Source organism: Talpa europaea (assembly GCF_964194135.1).
Source record: "Talpa europaea genome assembly, chromosome: 15".
Lineage (NCBI taxonomy): Eukaryota > Metazoa > Chordata > Mammalia > Eulipotyphla > Talpidae > Talpa > Talpa europaea.
Window position 1 is genome coordinate 82,886,452 of NC_140083.1, and position 18,655 is coordinate 82,905,106.

At 50.4% G+C, this 18,655-nt stretch overlaps 2 protein-coding genes across 3 annotated transcripts; one reads left to right on the plus strand and one right to left on the minus strand.

Annotated features, from left to right (window-relative positions):
- Positions 1–3,679: 3,679 nt before the first annotated feature.
- On the plus strand, positions 3,680–17,680 carry MARS1 (methionyl-tRNA synthetase 1; the record flags this gene model as incomplete). Of its 2 annotated transcripts, XM_084255962.1 has the most annotated exons (22): positions 3,680–3,788; positions 4,588–4,678; positions 4,835–4,913; positions 4,992–5,126; positions 5,468–5,543; positions 5,777–5,949; positions 6,120–6,226; positions 8,362–8,478; positions 8,624–8,827; positions 9,160–9,361; positions 11,477–11,551; positions 13,435–13,605; positions 13,748–13,843; positions 13,979–14,096; positions 14,734–14,947; positions 15,811–15,942; positions 16,030–16,134; positions 16,222–16,408; positions 17,027–17,098; positions 17,235–17,258; positions 17,342–17,431; positions 17,524–17,680. In XM_084255962.1, 22 exons carry the CDS (start codon positions 3,680–3,682, stop codon positions 17,668–17,670), a joined length of 2,724 nt encoding a protein of 907 aa, XP_084112088.1. In that variant the 3' UTR covers positions 17,671–17,680. The 2 variants fall into 2 exon arrangements, with proteins under 2 accessions (XP_084112088.1, XP_084112087.1); XM_084255961.1 differs by lacking the exon at positions 17,235–17,258.
- Positions 17,681–17,880: 200 nt separating this feature from the next.
- On the minus strand, positions 17,881–18,476 carry DDIT3 (DNA damage inducible transcript 3; the record flags this gene model as incomplete). The annotated part of the gene is made up of 2 exons (XM_084254616.1): positions 17,881–18,252; positions 18,339–18,476. The coding sequence occupies 2 exons, from the start codon at positions 18,474–18,476 to the stop codon at positions 17,884–17,886; spliced, it is 507 nt and encodes a 168-aa protein (XP_084110742.1). The 3' UTR covers positions 17,881–17,883.
- Positions 18,477–18,655: the final 179 nt, after the last annotated feature.

Below are 18,655 nucleotides of genomic sequence, written 5' to 3' on the forward strand. Positions count from 1 at the left end.
CCATCCATTCATTCACCGGATGTGAAGTGCTCGAATCCCATGCCCCTCTGCCTCTCTGCCATCGCTCTTGCACTTGCATCTCTCCCCCTTGATGACCACCTTCCCATGAGCTTTTACACGTGCCCAAGTCTCCCCTTTATTGTGCGCTCTGGTCCTCACCCTGTCACTCTTCCTTTTCACAAACTTGTTGAAAGAGTTGCCCGTACCTGTGGCCTCCACTTCCTCCCCTTCTCCTTCTCTCACCTTTTTAAGGTCACTCCTCACTGGGGTCACCCCCGACTTCGCACGGACGCTTTGCGGTCTTTCTGGCGCCTGCCACCTCAGCAGCAGACAAAGCAACGGACTGTTCTTTCTTCTAGACCCTGCCGGCACCCCACTGCCTTTCGGGCAGTTCCATTTCTGTTGCATGGGCAGGCTCTTCCTTTGCTTTCTCCTTAAACCCCAAAGAGCTGCCTGAGATCCTACGCCCTCTGCATTCTGTACCTCCCGTGAGGTCTTATTCTCTTCCAGCTCAAATGACCTCCACATGCTACTGAGCATCCTATCTCCAGTCCAGATCTTTCTTTGGAACTCCACTCTATTATAGTGTCCACTGAAAAAACCCACATGGGTATTTCACAGGTACCGCAAACACAGTATGTTGTGAACTGAATTGGTCGGCTTCTCCCACAAACCTTTCTCTCCCGGTTAAATTGAAATTCAATGAACATTGAAATTCAATGAACATCACTACCATATGTGCCAGGTAGGGCCTGCCTGCTAGACAGTGTCAATTCAGATGACAAATATGGCCCCTGCCCTCCCACAGCAATTCAAATACAGTGTGACAATCACTACGACAGGGAAATACTGTCATCTCTTGGCGCACATAGACGCTGGACTCAATTGCTCGTGCTAGAAACTGGACGACCGACCCGAATTCCTCCTTCTTCCTCACCACTCTCTAACTGATTACTAAATCTGTCTGATCTACTTACTTTTAAAAATCCCCACAACTGCCATCTTCTTCAGCTGGAACAATCTACCTCCCAATTAACCTCACTGCGTTTAGTTTTGCTCCCGTTCAGTCCTTTCCCGGCAGAGCAACCAAAATGACCTTTCTAAACACAAAATGCGCTTCCGCTGCCCTGGCTTAACCTTTCAAAGATTTCTCATTGTCCTCTGAGTAAAGTCCAAATTGTACAGTGTGCTTTCCAGAGACTTCTCCCCTCCAGCCCAGCCTTTTCACACTCGCCACTGAAAACTCCACGCTCCAGCTACACACTAATTCCTCACATTCCTAAAGTGCACAGAGGGCTCTGATTCTTTGCATAAGTTGTTCCCTCTGTTGAAATACCTCTCACGCATCTCACTGATCTTCACCCAGCTAACTCTTACTCGTCATTCAGTTCTCATCTGAAAGGTCACTGGCACAGGAAGGCCTCTCTCTCTCTCTCTCTCTCTCTCACTCTCGATTTATTTATTTGGGGCCTCCCCTGTGGCACAGCGGGTTGAGCACAGCGCTGTGAAGCTGTCCGCAGCCTCTGAGCATCGGTTCGATTCCTGGCCGACCAGGGAGAAAACTACATGGCGTGGCAGACCTCTCCTGCCTCGCCCACTGCTCCCCTCAGCAGTGTCCTTCGGTCCTTCTGCCTGCTCTGCTCCCCGCTTTGTCTCTGGTGAATTCTCTCACCCTCCTTGCACCTCTGACTGTACCCCAGTTCTTGTATAACTAAATAAAGCTTTAAAAATTTTTTTTAAATTTTTTTATTTGTGCATACAAGAACTGGGGTGTAGGCCACAGCTGTGTGGGGAGGGGGCGAGAAGATTCACCAGAGAGAGTGGGAAACAGAACAGGCAGATCCGCTGATATACACTGCTGAGGAGAGTGGCGGGGAGACAGGAGAGGTCTCCTGCACTGTGGGTCAGCTCCCTGGCTGGGGACTGAACTCATGCTGCAGTGGCTGGTGATAGCTTGATAGCGCTGTGTCTTTAACTCCTGGGCCACCAGGGCAGCCCCTCTTAGCTCCTGAGTCTGGTGGGGATCCAAATTAGGAGCTCTCAGAGCAAGCTTTACATTCCCAACCATAACTTGCATCACATTTTGAAGATTATTTGATTTTCTGACTTCCAGGAAGTCTGCGAGGTCTGCCAAGGCAGCAGCCTATATTAATTTCGTTGATAATTGTATCTTCACTGCTTTGTATAGTTTCTGGCACAAGCTAACCTCTCTGTGCCTCAGTTTCTTCAGCAGTGAATGAGAAGGAAAGAACCTATCCTTAGTTTGCCTGTATTTTGCTAAACAACTATTTTGTTACAGCAATTTCAAGGGTAGAAATTTGAAATTTGGCAGGGTTCAGATTGGTGATTCTTCTATTCAATGTGGCACTGACTAGGGTCACTTGGTATGCAGCAAGCAGGCAGATGGGTTAGCCGGTCTGACGAGCTTCAGCTTAATAGGGATGGCTGGAATGCTGGGATCAGCCGAATCTGTCAGTCTGAATGTTGGCGTGAGACCTTCCCAGTACAGCAGCCTCAAGGTATTAAGATTTCTTACCTGGCAGCTCAGGGACAGGAGCGTGCGCCTAGAAGCTGGGTAGATGGGGTAACCTTTCTTACAATCAAAAGATCCTGAAGCACCATAGATTTTTTTGAGAATTGAACTAGTTAATATATGCAAAGTGCTTAGAAAGGTGCCTAGCTCGTAACTACTAGGGACTTAATTTTAAAGGGGTACAAAGATGAATAAGGCTTCATTTCCCATTTACTCCTCATATAGTATGGATGTATCCTCAAACTCTTAGCCTTCCTATTTCCCCTCCATCGGACTCCACCCCTCTCAGCTTCTCTCCCCCTTAATGAAATTGTTTAGCTGTAGCTGAATTGTAAACTTGTTAAATCGCTATTTAACAGTCATATTCCTTTATTAAGATAGCCACACGAATTTCGATTGTGTCACTAAAGTAAGTTTATCCTAACTCCCTCCCAACTCATAAAACTACCATCCCTATGGGGCCTCCCCGGTGGCGCAGCGGTTGAGCGCTGGGTTGCGAAGCTGCCCGCGGCCTCTGCAGCGCCGGTTCGATCCCCGGCTGCTCCCCGGCCACCGGAGGAGGGTCCCACATGGCGCGCAGACCTCTCCTGCCGCCCGCTGCTCCCCTCAGCAGTGTACTTGGGTCCTTCTGCCTGCTCTGCTCCCCGCTCTGACTCTGGTGAATTCTCTCACCCTCCCGCGCTTCTACTGTACCCAGTGCATGTATAAATAAATTAATTAATTAATTAAAATACATGCCTCTTTAAAAAAAAAAAAAAACTACCATATTCCTATGAACTCGGACGGGGAGCGGGCCACTGCGAGTAGCAGCTAACGAGACATTATCACCTCAGCCTCGACAGGGAAGGCCGAGGGCGCTCGGCCCTTTGGAGGCGTCCAGCGTGCGAAGCCCTGAAGCCAAACGCCTGCCCCGGCCCGCCCACCAGGAAGTGCCGCTCTAGCACGGCGTCTCGGGCCCCCCCCGTCTCTATGATATCCTCTTCCGGTTTCCCAGCGCTGCATGCCGGGAGAAAGAGTCCGCTGTCCGGGACTCTCTAGGCCGACCGCCTACTTCAGAACTCCATTTCCCGGCGTGCCTCGCGGCGGCCGCTAACCCCGCCAGCGGGACACCGCTTCCGGTTGCATCAGCGTGGGAGCCTCGGCGAAATGAGACTGTTCGTGAGCGAGGGCGCCCCTGGGAGCCTTCCCGTGCTGGCGGCGGCCGGGCGGGCCCAGGGCAGGGCGGAGCTGCTCATCAGCACTGTAGGCCCGGAAGGTAGTCGGGCTGGTGCTGGGGGTGGTGAATGAGGGGCGGGACCGAAGCACGCCCCGCTCGTGCAGCAGTTGTCTTCACCAGCCTCCCAGCGCCCCCGACCGCCCCGTGACCCTCGGCCACCCCGCCGCCTTTCCCTCCCAGTCACATCTCTCATCACCCACTTCGCTCAGTCGCTTTCAGTATACCCCTCCTCGGAAGTCTCTAGCCTCCGCTTTATCTTCCCGCACCCCATTTCAGTGACCCTCCGTGCCGTCAGCCTGCTTCCCACACCTCCTGTGCACCCCACTCCTTCATACTCTCACCCGCACCCTCACTCGTGTGACAACCCCCAGGAGCCTTTTTGTCGTTCTTAGGAAACCCCTCTTTAAACCGCCCCCCTCCCACCCCACCCCCACTCCCCCCTTCTCTGGGGCTTACCGCTTCTCATCGCCAGTAACCATCTGGGTGACTCCAGGGGGTTTCTTGTCAGCCCTTCTAGGTGTCCCACTGTTATCTCAGGCCTTTCTCAGACATGCTAGTTACTTTCAGTTGTTGTAGTTTTGGGCTGCAACACTACCCCAACACCACCACCTCCCCTGCAAGTCCCATCTGTTGCTTCCAGCTGGCAGTCTCAACTGCTGGTCTGGCCAGCGCATTCTCGACCCACCCCTTTCAGGTCCTGCTCTGGAGCTTTTAGGTTGAGAGTGCTCATCTTTCTTCCCTTTTACCCTGAGCAGCGAATGCTAGGTTTTGTCCTTTTACATTGACTAAGCATTTCTTTTCTTTTCCTTGTTTTTCACCCATTTTCCATCTGCATCAGAGCGTGTGGTCCCGTTCCTGACCCGGCCGAAGGTCCCTGTCTTGGAACTGGATAGTGGCAACTATCTCTTCACCACAAGTGCAATCTGCCGGTCAGTCTTGGTCTTTGATCCTGGGGAGGGGACTCAACCAAATCAGGGTCTGCTGTCCTATATGACCTTATTCGCAACCACTTTTTCACTGTGGGGTGAGAAACGGGCTAGACAAATGGGGCCCTCTTATTTCACTCTCCTTTGTCTCCCGAGCAGATACTTCTTCTTGTTATCTGGCTGGGAGCAAGATGACCTCACCAACCAGTGGCTGGAATGGGAAGCGACGGAACTGCAGGTGGGATTGGGACATGGGGAATGGCGGGCAGGCGGTTGATCCCCATGGCCTTCCTGACCCGTATTCCCTGCATTTCAGCCAGCTTTGTCTGCCGCCCTGTACTCTTTAGTGGTCCAAGGCAAAAAGGGGGAAGACGTTCTTGGCCCAGTCCGAAGAGCCCTGACTCACATTAACCACAGCTTGAGTCATCTAAACTGTCCTTTCCTGGCAGGGGTGAGTTGGACCTTCAGATGGGGATCAGGGAAGGCTGCATGTCATAAGAGTTAAGAAGGAAGACGTATTCAAGGTGTTCAGATCCCAATATGGCCACTTACTAGTGGTGTAACTTGAAAAATCACTAGACTCTGTAATTTTCTATTGTTTTTTTCTTTGAATTGGGGGCATATATTAGTCCCCGCCTCATGGGTTGTTGTGAGGATTGAGATCATTTGAAGTGCTTAACACCAACATGACATTGCTCAGCACTTAGGAAATGTTAGATATTATTATTACCACTGGGAAGAAACCGACGGCGGTCTTACTGTGTATCTTTTTCCCTTTTTTCCCCAACAAAGGAGACAGAATCTCTAGCTGACATTGTTTTGTGGGGAGCACTGTATCCATTACTCCAAGACCCAGCCTACCTCCCTGGTGAGACCTATAGGGCTATTCTTCACTCCTAACCCTAACCCTGCTGAACATTGAATATTGAGGACCCATTTAAGGTGTAATTTGACAGGTAACTTTCAGCTATAGCAGAAAGATGACTGAGGGAGCTGGGAAGGCACCTGGAGAAATTTTCACCGTCAAGGGGAGGTTGACCACTGCTGCCTCCCCTTTCCAGAGTTTTGCTGATTTTCTCCCTGTTTTCTCCCATACCATAGAGGAGCTGGGTGCCCTACACAACTGGTTCCAGACCCTGAGTTCTCAGGAGCCATGTCAGCGAGCTGCAGAGACTGTGCTGAAGCAGCAGGGTGTCCAGGCCTTGCGGCCCTACCTCCAAAAGCAGCCCCAACCGGGCTCCCTGGAGGGGAAGGCTGTCAGCAACGAACCTGAGGTTTGCAAAAGAGCACAGGGGTCCCCACAGAGCCACGGGGTCTGAGGGGGCGGGTGGCATGGAGAGGGACTTTGAGCATGGCCACTAACTCTTTCCTTGGGGAACAGGAGAGCATTTCTGTACACCATGTGCTCCCTCACCTGGTGTGGGACGCTGTCTCCTCTTCCTAGGAGGAGGAGCTGGCCGCCCTGTCTGAGGAGGAGATCGCCATGGCTGTGACTGCTTGGGAGAAGGGCCTGGGAGGCTTGCCCCCACTTCGGCCACAGCAGAAGCCAGTGTGAGTAGGTGCGGGCGAGTGGGGTTTGGTGGTGTAAGTGGAAATTGTTGATTTAACCAATATCTGTCTGCCAGGGCTCTTTTGTTAACCTCTTTTTAATTTTCCACCTTTTTACTCTCAGACTTCCTTTTTTTGGTCTCCTGGCTTTTAATTTTGGACATTCCACTCTTTATTCCCAGCTTCACCTGTGTTTTCAGTTACTCTTTACCTGTTAAATAGCACTTAAATGTGTTTTTCCAGTTCAGATCGCTATTCTAAGCTGCACACATACTTGTCAGACTAGCTGCTGGATTCCTCGCCGGCCACAGTCAGGGCACACTCAGCAGATTCGGAAGCAAAACCTGTCATCTTCCCCATCTGCTTCCTTTCTCCTTTATTCACCTGCGTTAGTGAGTGACTCCTGCCTTCCAGCTGTAAACCTAAACTGGGATTGGTGTCATCCACGCTCTTCCCTTATCCTTTTCTGTATCATTTATTCCTCTGCCAGGTCACTGATTCTGACTCCTAACTAATCCTTGAATCCATTCCTGCTGCTACCTAACACCAGGCACCCTCTCTTACCGTCTCTCTTGCCACCCCCTACTCCACGCTGCCACTGGAATGTACTTAAAACTGCACATACTATTATCTCATCCTCTTTTGTCAGAGTCTTACAGTTTTCCTTGTGTAGTTCCCACGGCCTGTCATGGTATGACGTTCAGCATCGTATTAGTCAGTCTTCTGCTACACTGAGAGAGTCTCTGCGCATGCACGGATTCCGCCATCAGAATGAAATACTTGTAGTTGTGGACGTAGTCAGTATCTGAGTGTCCACCCTTCGCCAGGCCCTGTGTACTGATGCACAGAAGGGAAAAGAGCAGACCAGATCTCTGCTTTTGTGGAGTTTGGTCTAGTGCAAGAGATGGCTATTTGAAAAGCTGTTGCACGAATGTATAATTACAAGTTTTGGCAGGTCCTATGAAGGAAGAGAACAGGACATGGTAAGGGAAAACGCCACAGGAGATTAACGTAGAGGCCTCTCTAAAATAAAGTGACATTTGAATTTAGACTTGTGAGAGGAGTAAGAGCTAGTCAGCAGGGGCAGAGCTTGGGGAATGGTGTGCGAGAGGCTGGACAGGGAGCCTGGATATTTCAGGGGATGGACAGTCTGGTCAGGGTGAGTTCTGAGAGGGAGGCTGAGACAGGCCATCACACCGGTGCGTTTGCACACGCAGTCTTCCTGCCGTGCTTGCGGCCTGCCGGCCCGATGTGCAGCCATTCCTGATGGGGCTGATTCAGTCTTTTCCTCCTCCGCAGAGCTGGAGATAGTCCTCATGGGCGCTCCTGCTGTCCCATTGTATTGTAGTTGTGAATGAGACGGAACCAGCGATGACAGGTCAACAATGTTTGGAAAGTTGAAAGGAGGCCTGGTGAGGGGTCACTGCTGAGATTTGGGGGTGGACACCAGGATGTGCTGTCAAGGATGATGAAACAGGAAGTGATGGCAGACTTAAGTGCCATTTCCTGGGGCTGATCCTGGAAAGGTGGGCAGGAGAGAGAGAGTTGCTGTGAAGGAAGTGGCCAGTGTCTGCTGGTTTCAGTTTGGCCGTGAGGAAGGAAAACATAGGTCGGCATAGAAGAGCCAGAGGGTTCAGAAGGACTTAGGAAGACGTGTATGTGGGGTAGCGAGATGTTAGCGCTTCAGGGAGTGAGAGAGGTGGTCCTGTAGCACCTGAGGAGAAGGGGCAATGTCAGTGTTCTTGGGTGGCATCACAGTCCGGGGAATGATGAGTGGGAGTGACCAGACAGAACCGAGAAAGAGAGGAAGCCTGGGAGGTTGGAGACTGAAGACGAACCAATGGCAGAGGAGCGGCCAGTGGAACAAGAGGGAGGGAGATCAGTGTTAGATGAGACTTGCCAGGGCCGGGAGTAGAGCTTGCTCGCTCTGCACAGGGCCCTGTGCTTGTAAATGTTGGGGATTGGTCCCGTGACTTTTGGAGGGAACTTATAAGTCCTGTGTATTCGGGGGAGAAAAGACTTCGGATATACGTGTCGCTGTGACGGTAGAACAGATGTGTGTCTGGTGTCCTGTGCCCTTTTGTTCCCTTTTGACGCTCTTCTTTCCCCCATGGAATTTTCTCTTCTTTCCCAACCAGGCTGCCTGTGGCTGGAGAAAGGAACGTGCTCATCACCAGTGCCCTCCCTTACGTCAACAACGTCCCCCACCTTGGAAACATCATCGGCTGTGTGCTCAGTGCTGATGTCTTTGCCAGGTGGAGCCGGCTGCTGATGGGGGGTGGTGCCTGCAGGAGGAGTGGGCCCCAAAGAACCAGATGCTGCCAGGGTGGATGCTGGAGGGATCCTGGGACGTGGGGGTGCTGAGCTGGAGCTCACCGTGATTGCCATGTTCCCTTCCAGATACTCCCGCCTCCGCCAGTGGAACACGCTCTACCTGTGTGGGACAGATGAGTATGGTACCGCCACAGAGACCAAGGCTATGGAGGAGGGTCTGACCCCCCAGGAGATCTGTGACAAGTACCATGCCATCCATGCCGACATCTACCGCTGGTTTAACATCTCATTTGACATTTTCGGTCGGACCACTACTCCCCAGCAGACCAAGTAGGTTCCTCTGATCACTTCAAAGCGGAGGATAAAGGCTGGGGCTGGGGGCAGTGAGAAGATCCTGATAGCAGAAGGAACTGGGCTGGTAGTTTATACCCCAGTTCTGGGAAGTGCTAAAGACAGGCTGTCAGGGTCGGTGGGGTGTCTGAGGGCTCTGTGCTCATCCAGTCAAACTCCCTACAGATCACTCGATGCCTTTGCCTTGGGGGGCCTGTAGCCTGGCTTCTCGGGCACTTGGCCCAAAAGAGTTTGGGCCCCAGGTCGGGTGGCAGGAGGTGTTTGCCACTTCCTCTGCCTGTTCCTCTCCTGTCCTGCGTTCGCCTCGCCAGGATCACCCAGGACATCTTCCAGCGGTTGTTGACGCGCGGGTTCGTGCTGCAAGACACCGTGGAGCAGCTGCGGTGTGAGCGCTGTGCCCGCTTCCTGGCCGACCGCTTCGTGGAGGGCGTGTGTCCTTTCTGCAACTACGAGGAGGCCCGGGGTGACCAGTGCGACAAGTGCGGGAAGCTCATCAATGCCATTGAGCTCAAGGTGAGCGGAGGGTCTTGTAGGAGCTGGGAAGACCTAATTCTCATCTCCAGGGACCCTCAGTCTGTCCCTCTCGGGACTTTTAGTGTTCAGGATCTTCCCCCAGTGATTCTTCTCTACTCCAGCTCTCAGCAGCTCATTTATTTGCCAAATACTTACTGAACATATACTGTGTCTTAGCTTTGTGGTGGGAAATAAACAAGCTGAGTTCACACTTCCCTACCTTTGCTCCTGCTCAGACCACCTGATCTTTACTCTCTTCTCTACCCTAAATACTGCTCATCTAGTCCACGTTTACTCATTTGCTGATTCATCCATTTTATTCTAGGAACATTTTTTGAGTCCTTAAAATAGGTTAGTCACAATTCTAGGTACAGGGAACGCAGGAGTGAACAAGACAGACTTGTCTCGTGTGGGGAGCAGACCAGTACTCGACAAGGAAGTACTAGAGTCACTTATTGTTCTTGGGGGAGATGTTCCAAGACCCCTGATGGATTCCTGAATCTGAGAATAGTGCTCGCTCCTGTAGGTGTCTTCCCCATACATGGCTAGCTGCGATCAAGTTTAACTTATAACTTATACACCGTGAGAGAGAACAATAACAACAAAAGCAGACAATTGTAGTCATGTACTATAAAGAAGGATATGTGAGCATGACCGCATAATATTCTATTGTACATAATCTTTTCAGAGCTCAGTTGACCTCGGTTAACTGAAACTATGGAAAGCAAAACCGTGGATAAGGGGCAACTGTGGTAATATTACAGAATAAATTACGGGAAAGATGGGATAGCAACTTCTGGGGAAGAGTATAGTTTGGTGATCAGGGAGGGCTTTTCAGAGGAGGTGATATGTGAACTTAGAGCTTACTGAAGAATGAGATGGAGCGAGCCAGGCCCACTCTTACCTTGGGGGTAAGAGTGTTCCGAGCGGAAGAACCTGGCCTGGGATGATGGTGGCTTGGGTGGATGAGCAGCAGCAAAAGTGAAAAACGAAAGAAGGACTTGTGGTAGATTTTGGAGCAGACGCCATAGAACTGGATGGCCTGGACGTGTGGCGTCCAGGGAGCCTAAGGACACGATGGCTTGTAAGGTTTTGGCTTGAGCAGCCTGGGTGCGTGGTGGCGCCTCTCAGACGTAGGCCGGCTGGGTGAGCAGGCTCCCCGGGGGCGTGCAGTGGTGCTGTTGCGCTTGTTACCCTGGTATTCTCGTAGACATCCAAGGAGAGCTGCCGGGCAGGCAGTTGTATAGAGGCATATGGAATTCCGGAGAGAGGTCCTGAGAGAGTTAGTTTTTCACCTCCAAAAACTCAGATCAGGGCCTCCCTGGTGGCGCAGCAGGTTAAGCACAGCGCTGTGAAGCTGTCCACAGCCTCTGCAGCGCGGGTTTGATCCCGGCCAGTCAGGGAAATTCCCACATGGCGCGGCAGACCTCTCCTGTCTCACCCTTGCTCCCCTCAGCAGTGCTTTCGGTCCGACTGCCTGTTCTGCTCCCTGCTCTGTCTGGTGAATTCTCTTACCCTCCTGTGCCTCTGGCCTCTACCCTCGCACTTGTGTAAATAAAAAAAATAAATCTTTAAAAAAACCCAAAAACTCCAGATCAGAACTCGCTTGCAGTCTTTGGTTACTGAGCCCCACGTGCCTACTCCTCTAGCCTCCATCCCTCCAGTGTCTGTGTCGTCGGTTTGTACCATGAAAATAAGTATCAACATTTTATTTTGTAAAGGTTTGCAGTTGTTTTTCATGCAGGCCTTCTCCCCCTGAGCTGAGGGTGATCGCCTCAGGAGAGGACTGTATGTCTTCTCTTTCTTGCCCCTTCTTCCTCTCACAGCACATGTGCACAGTGTGGGGCTTCCTGCCTCTCTGTGCTCAGGAATGCTTTTTCCTACCCTTTGGAGTGGGGAAAGTGTGAAACTGTAACAACTATGCTCACATCAGTCTCCAAGCACAGGGAAGGCCCAGGTAGTGGATGAGCTGACTGGACACAAGCATGAAGCCAAGTTCTATGGCACATTGGTGCTCACCCCTTTGCTCTCTCCCTTCGTCTGGTTGGGGCCCCGGCCGCAGTCCTGACCAGGACGGGCCACCTTCACTCGCCCCTTTTGAATTTCCCTTCACAGAACCCTCAGTGTAAAATCTGCCGGTCCTGCCCTGTGGTGAAATCCTCTCAACACCTGTTCTTGGACCTGCCTAAAGTAAGTGGCCCTCCCCTTTACCTCACCTGCATTGCCCCTCCTGCCTCCTCTGCCACGTCCTTACACCGAATCACTCTCAGATGTCTTAGATTCCATGAGAACTCCTACGTGCATTTTGTGAAAGGATGCCACACATTTAGGGGCACTGAGGGAACGCCAGGCCCCCTGGCAGAGGTGTTTCCTGCGCTCATTGTCCTTCTGTTTGCTCACAAGTCTCATCTGCATGTGGCGGTGCTTTTATTTTTTTTTGCTAGTACAAATTCGATCACGGCATTCACATTCCTCCGCCACCTGCTTTCTCTCACATTTACAGCGTGTCTTCACCAACTTTCCACATTAATAGATTTGCCTCCTTTTTTAACCTTTTATTTGGAAATAATTTCAAGCTCTCCTCCAAAAGTGCAGGAACAGACAGTTGCTAGAACAGAGAACCTCACTTTCTTTACCCTGACAGCCCTCCTGTAGCCATTACCCAGATTCCTACTGTTAAGGTCTTGCTCCGTTTGCTTTAGAATATTCTCTCCCTCTGTTTACTCAGATACTTGAGTGTGTTTCCCAAGAAAACAGGCATATTCTTGTATAACCACGGTGGAGTTAAACAACTTAAATTTCATTCATGGTTTCTGATCTACATCCACTTTCCAATTTTGTCAATTATGCCAGTACTATCCTTTATAGCTTTATTTTCCCTTTAGTACAGAATTAGTTTTCATATCTCTTCATGTGTTTGTATAGACAAGCAGATATATTTGTATGTTTGAATAATGTTTTGTTTCCCCTTATATTAAAGAGCACACTATATATTCTTTTGAATATTGTCTCTTATTTAACAGTCCATTCTGGAAATACTCCTTATCAGATCACTCCACATGAGTTCATAGAGATCATCCTGGCTTTTTTTAAACAGCTGCATAACACTCCATTATGTGTGTAGATACCATAGTCTATTTAACACATTTCCTGTTTGCCATTTAGCAAACTGTGCGGTACAGATGTGTGTTGTAGTGAGTAAGCGCATGCATATTTTTCTATTGTTGGAAGTATATCTTAGGGTAAATTCCTTAGAAGTGATCGTTTGCAGTGTCAAGGATAAATGGGTATGAAGTTTATTGCCAAATTTTCCTCAGTGATTTTCCTTAACACCTGTTGTTCCACTTTGCATTCCACCGGTCCGTGCGTGTGCCCGCCTCCTTGTCGCCTCGTGGACAGGGTGCACTGTCTGAGTCTTCTGTTAATGGTGCTGTGGTATCTAATGTGGATGAATCACATATATGGTCCCTGAAGAAAATTCATCTTTGTTTTTCTCCTTATAGAAGTGATACAAGCTTGTTTTAAAATTTTTGATTGGCATAGAATATGTCATAAAATTATAAATTCCCTTGAGAAGAAAGCACTGATATACATTTGCCTTCAGAATTTTTGGGGGGTTTGTATTAACCTGGTTTTTTTTTTTTTTTTTTTTTAAATAATAGGATTATATCATCTGTTGTTACTTTGCAGTTTGTTTTATTTAGTAATGTGTCTCAGAGATTATTTTTCTTGCCAGTTTATATTAGGTCTACCTCACTCTTTTTTAGTGATCTTCTAAGTATTTCATTACATCGATACCCCCATACCTCTTTAAATCCTATCAAAGCATGAAGTTTCAATTTTCTGTTTTGCTGACCCGTGCCCTTCTTTATGTACATGTCGCTACGCTCCTGTGAATCTTTCCGTTGAGCAAGTTCCTAGACATGGGATTGGTACATCAAAGTCATGCCTCTTGATTTTAATTACATATTGATATTAATTATATATAATTCTGTATCGTATATATCTGTCACTTATGCCAACCGTGGATGAGACTTTCCTAAATCAGCCCATGTCCTCCTCTGCCACCACAGCTGGAGCAGAGAGTGGCGGCGTGGCTGGGGAAGACACTGCCTTGCGGTGACTGGACACCCAACGCCCGCTTCATCACCCGTTCTTGGCTTCGGGATGGCCTCAAGCCACGCTGTATAACCCGAGACCTCAAATGGGGAACCCCTGTACCCTTAGAAGGTTTTAAGGACAAGGTAAAGTAAAAGCCCTTTAATCTTTATTCACATCTGGCCCTTGGCCAGCAGAAGAGTGTCGATGATGTCTCGTTTCAGTCTGAGACTTAGGGTTGACCTGTGTTCCTTCACCCTACCATGTGTGCCCCTCGTGACTCTCCAGGTATTCTATGTCTGGTTTGATGCCACCATTGGCTACCTGTCCATCACAGCCAACTACACAGACCAGTGGGAGAGATGGTGGAAGAACCCAGAACAAGTGAGCAGTTCTTCACTAGCCTGTTGGTGTAAGGGGGATGGTGTGCGTGTGTGTTACAGGTGTTGGAATTGGGTGTCTGATCTTCCTTGGGCCTTTGACTATCTCAGGAATTCTGTCTCCTAACCTTATTCACAGGTGAACCTATATCAGTTCATGGCCAAAGACAATGTTCCTTTCCACGGCATAGTTTTTCCTTGTTCAGTCCTAGGAGCTGAGGACAACTACACCTTGGTCAGCCACCTCATTGCTACAGGTACCACAGATGACTGGAGAGGGTTCTCTTAAGGAATAAAGGCTGAGGCAGTACTTGGAAGAAGATCCTGGAGAGGTGCTAAGTCTTGAGTAAGGAATTGAGAAGAAATAGATAATTAGAAATGAGAGCTCAACCCAGAAGTTAACAAGAATCTGAAGAATTCATATGTCTGAAGCTACAACTTTGCAATGGGTAGAAGCGAAAGGAATTTTAAAAGGCCAGAATGGACCTCCCTGGAGGCCTAGGGGTAAATCTTAGCGCTACCACCAGGACGGCCTACAGCTCTGGCCTGGATCCCAAACTAGGTACAGCAGACCTCTGCTGTTTTACCTGCTGCTCCCCTCAGCAGTGTATTTCAGTAGCTCTGCCTGTTCTGCTCCCCACTCTGTCTCAAATGCTCTCACCAGCCACCCTACCCCCGCACCTCTGGCCTGCACCCCAGTTCTTCTACGCAAAAATAAAGTCTTTTAAAAAAAAAAAAAAAAAGGCCAGAATGGAGAGGACGGACGTCCCTGAGTTCTCTGCACACCAAGTACTCCGGGGGAAATGTTGCTGGGAGGGAGGGGGAAGAGCTAGTGGGCCACAGAGGGAAGAATGTGATTTGAGCAGCTGATTCTCCTCCTCTTCCTCCGTCCAGAGTACCTGAATTATGAGGATGGGAAATTCTCCAAGAGCCGGGGTGTGGGAGTGTTTGGGGACATGGCTCAGGACACAGGGATCCCTGCTGACATCTGGCGCTTCTATCTGCTGTACATTCGGCCTGAGGGCCAGGACAGTGCCTTCTCCTGGACAGACATGTTGCTCAAGAACAACTCTGAGCTCCTTAACAACCTGGGCAACTTCATCAACAGGTGGGACACGGTGCGGCATCGTGGTGAGCGGTCGAGTTGGAGGGCTAGCTGGGTTGGGGCTGACTGCTTCATGAAACTGGCCTGCGCAGAGGGCTAGGATGTGCGCGGGAGGTGCTGGGGAGGGGGAGGACAACGTGGAAAGTCAGTTTCTTATCACTTGAGACTGACTTCTGTGCACGCTTGAGGGATGTTGAGGTATGATTCAGCAAACTTGTTCACAGATTTTCGTTTTAATTCTCTTTGAGAATTGGAAATGTGTTCTCTCCTACCAGAAATTTCACTCGCAGGCAGCTGAAGAATTCAGCTGAAGAAAGGGGTGTAGCGTAGGGGTAGGAGACTTCCGTTGTGCTCGAGTTTTGTCACTTGAGGGAGGTGAGCAGGGAGAACAGAGTAGCTGTTTTCTTTGACACACAAGGTGACAAAGTACATACATCAACCTGGCATCATTAAATAGCTGAAACAATCTTTGATTGTTAACGCTTTGGGCTTTTAAAGAAGCATCTTCCGTGGCTCCCCCCGCTTCGGGTTTAGTCGTTACCCATATTTCCGAGAGGGAGTACCTGTTGATAGCAAGTAACGTGTATTTCAGCCTGATCATTCTGAGCACTGACTTCTTAGAAATAAAACAATTACTTAACTTTATCAGGTTTCTTTAAGGGGTATCTGTATGTGAATGTCTTGTTACATGCAGAGTCACATTTTTATGGGAGAGAGAACAGGGATTAACTTGCCTTCCAGTGTGAGGGAGCCAGGAGGTGTCCGTTCCGAGAAAATGGAGAATTATGAAAATCAGCTCAAATCTCTATAAGCCGCCTGGGCAATAACTCTTTTTTCCTCTGCTTTCCTCTCCTGTGCCCATCAAGAGCTGGGATGTTTGTGTCCAAGTTTTTTGGGGGCTATGTGCCTGAGATGGTGCTTACCTCTGATGATCAGCGCCTGCTAGCCCACGTCACACTGGAGCTCCAGCATTACCACCAGCTGCTGGAGAAGGTTCGGTGAGTCACCTGCACCCACTGGGGCGGTGCGAGCCCCGTCCTGGGCCCCTCTGACCATACCCCTTGGCTTGCCTGATCCCTCCCCAGGATCCGGGACGCCCTGCGCAGCATCCTCACCATCTCTCGTCATGGGAACCAGTACATCCAGGTCAACGAGCCCTGGAAGCGGATTAAAGGCAGCGAGGCTGACAGGTAGCTCCCCTGGCGTCAGGCTGACCGCAGGCCCAACGTGGCCAGTAGGCTGTCGTCCTGAAGGTCCTGAGATTTCTTTTTCCGCAGGCAGCGGGCAGGGACAGTGACAGGCGTGGCAGTGAACATCGCCGCCTTGCTCTCCGTCATGCTGCAGCCTTACATGCCCACGGTCAGCGCCACCATCCAAGCCCAGCTGCAGCTCCCGCCTGCAGCCTGCGGCATCCTACCCCCCAGCTTCCTGTGCACCTTACCGGCAGGACACCAGATTGGCACCGTAGGTCTCTGAGAGACAGCACAGTCTCTCTTAAAATGCCTACCTTTCCAGGCAGCCTTTGAGGCAGGGTCAGAGAACTTAGTTTGGGCATGAGATTCTTACAGCCATTCTCTCAACCCCTTCTCCACTCACCCCACGCTGCACTTGGGTTCTTTCTGATACAAAACCCTTGGTACTGTTCAGAAGCCCAGTATTTTCTGTCATGTACATAACCCCACTGTTCTTCATGCCCTGGCACATACAGCGAACTGGTGTGCAGTAGCCGTCTGAAGGAACACCGGGGTTACCAGGCCACCATCGTGCGGGTGGGAGGGAGGTGAGCAGGGAGAACAGAGTAGCTGTTTCTGTGACACACAAGGTGACAAAGTACACACCTCAACCTGGCATCATTAAATAGTTCAAACAGTCTTTGATCGTTAACACTTTTGGGCTTTTATAGTGAATGCCAGTGCTGCTTCTGATTATTCACTAAAATCATCAGGTCCTTGCTCGGTGTTACACTCACATTTCCTCTGAAACAGCTAACATGTCAGGCACTGGGGGTGAGGAAGTCCTTTGCATCGTCTGGTAGAGTTTATGCCTAATCAGTGAATGATTCTAGAACTCTTTTTTTCACAGATCAGTCCCTTGTTTCAAAAATTGGAAAATGACGAGATTGAAAGCTTGCGGCAGCGCTTCGGCGGGGGCCAGGTGAGAAAGCGAGACCGCGCTCCCCAGCAGCCGCCGCAGCGCCGTCTCCCTAGTGTCCCCAAGTAGGCCTCCTCAGCACTCTTGCCATCTTTTGGTCCTGCTGCTTCCTCACTACAGTTTTTCTTTCCTGTCTTAGCTAGAAGAGCCCTTGAAGTTAAAGGTAACCACTTTCCCGAGGCGTTCTGTGAGCCTTGAGGTAGGAGGGCTTTGTGCTGGCAGGTGGTAACCGTTGTTGTTCCCCAGGCAAAAGCAGCCCCCGCGCCGGTTGTAGAGGCCGAGACACCAGCTGGGCCACAGCAGGTACAAATGCTGATGGATGAAGTGACAAAACAGGTAAACCTTTAGCCCTGGGGTGCTAGAAAAGCCGAACCTGAATAGGTCCTTTCTAGCCTGACTGTTCCCACTCCCTGCCCCTTCCCTCTTAGGGCAACATTGTCCGTGAGCTGAAAGCACAAAAGGCAGACAAGAACCAGGTTGCTGCGGAGGTGGCTAAACTCTTGGATCTGAAAAAACAGTTGGCTCTAGCGGAGGGAAAACCCCTGGAAACCCCTAAAGGCAAGAAGAAAAAGTGAGACCTTGACTCATAGAAAGTCACTTTAATGGATACGGACAGTAATAAATGAACGTACAACCTCTGTACACATGCCGAGACCCTTTCCTTTCGTCTCCCCGAGCTTCCCCTACTGAACATACGCGGCTGAGGGTCGCGTCGTTGGCACTGGTGAGGAAGTAGCCACTTCCGAGAAAGGCAGGTAGGCACCGAGGGGGGCGGTGGTCCTGAATGTTCACGTCTGGTGCAGATTGACCATGCGGTCAATCAGAGCCCTGCGCGTTGCCTCCACTTCCCTGGTCAGGCGCTCGATTTCCTGCTTGAGCCGCTCGTTCTCCTCAGCGAGCTGTGCCACCTTCCTTTCATTCTCCTGCTCCTTCTCCTTCATGCGCTGCTTCCCAGCTCGGGCCGGGGACTGGCCACACTGTTTCCGCTTCTTGGGTCTTCCTTGCTCTTCCTCCTCTTCCTCCTGAGCCAGGGAGCTCTGACTGGAATCTGGAGAGCGAGGGCTCTGGGAGGTGCTCGTGACCTCTGCTCCTCCTGACTCCTCAGCCAGCCAAGCCAGAGAGGCGGGGTCGAGAGTGGTGAATGTTTTTGATTCTTCCTTCAAGGAAACGAGCAAAGGCAGGCTAGACATTAGCTGGGAAGGGAAGGCTGAGACTCCCCCTAGCTTTAGGCTAGCATTCTCACCTCCTCATTTCCAGGGGTGGCGATATAGGGACCCCCGTTTTCATCTGAGGACAGCACCTCCTGCAGGTCCTCATACCAGGCTTCCAGCTCCCAGCTGGACAGTGTCCCGAAGGAGAAAGGCAGTGACTCAGCTGTCATCTTTGCAGTTGGATCAGGCTCTAGAAAAGTACATGCTCAGGATGAGGCTTGGGGCAGGTGTTGGAACACAATGCATTAAGACAGGCTGCAAACTGGCCTGCGACTTGTGTCTGTAGGTCACTTTCTCTTGGAACACCGTCATTTGTTTACATGCTGCTTATGGTTGCTCTCATGCTCCA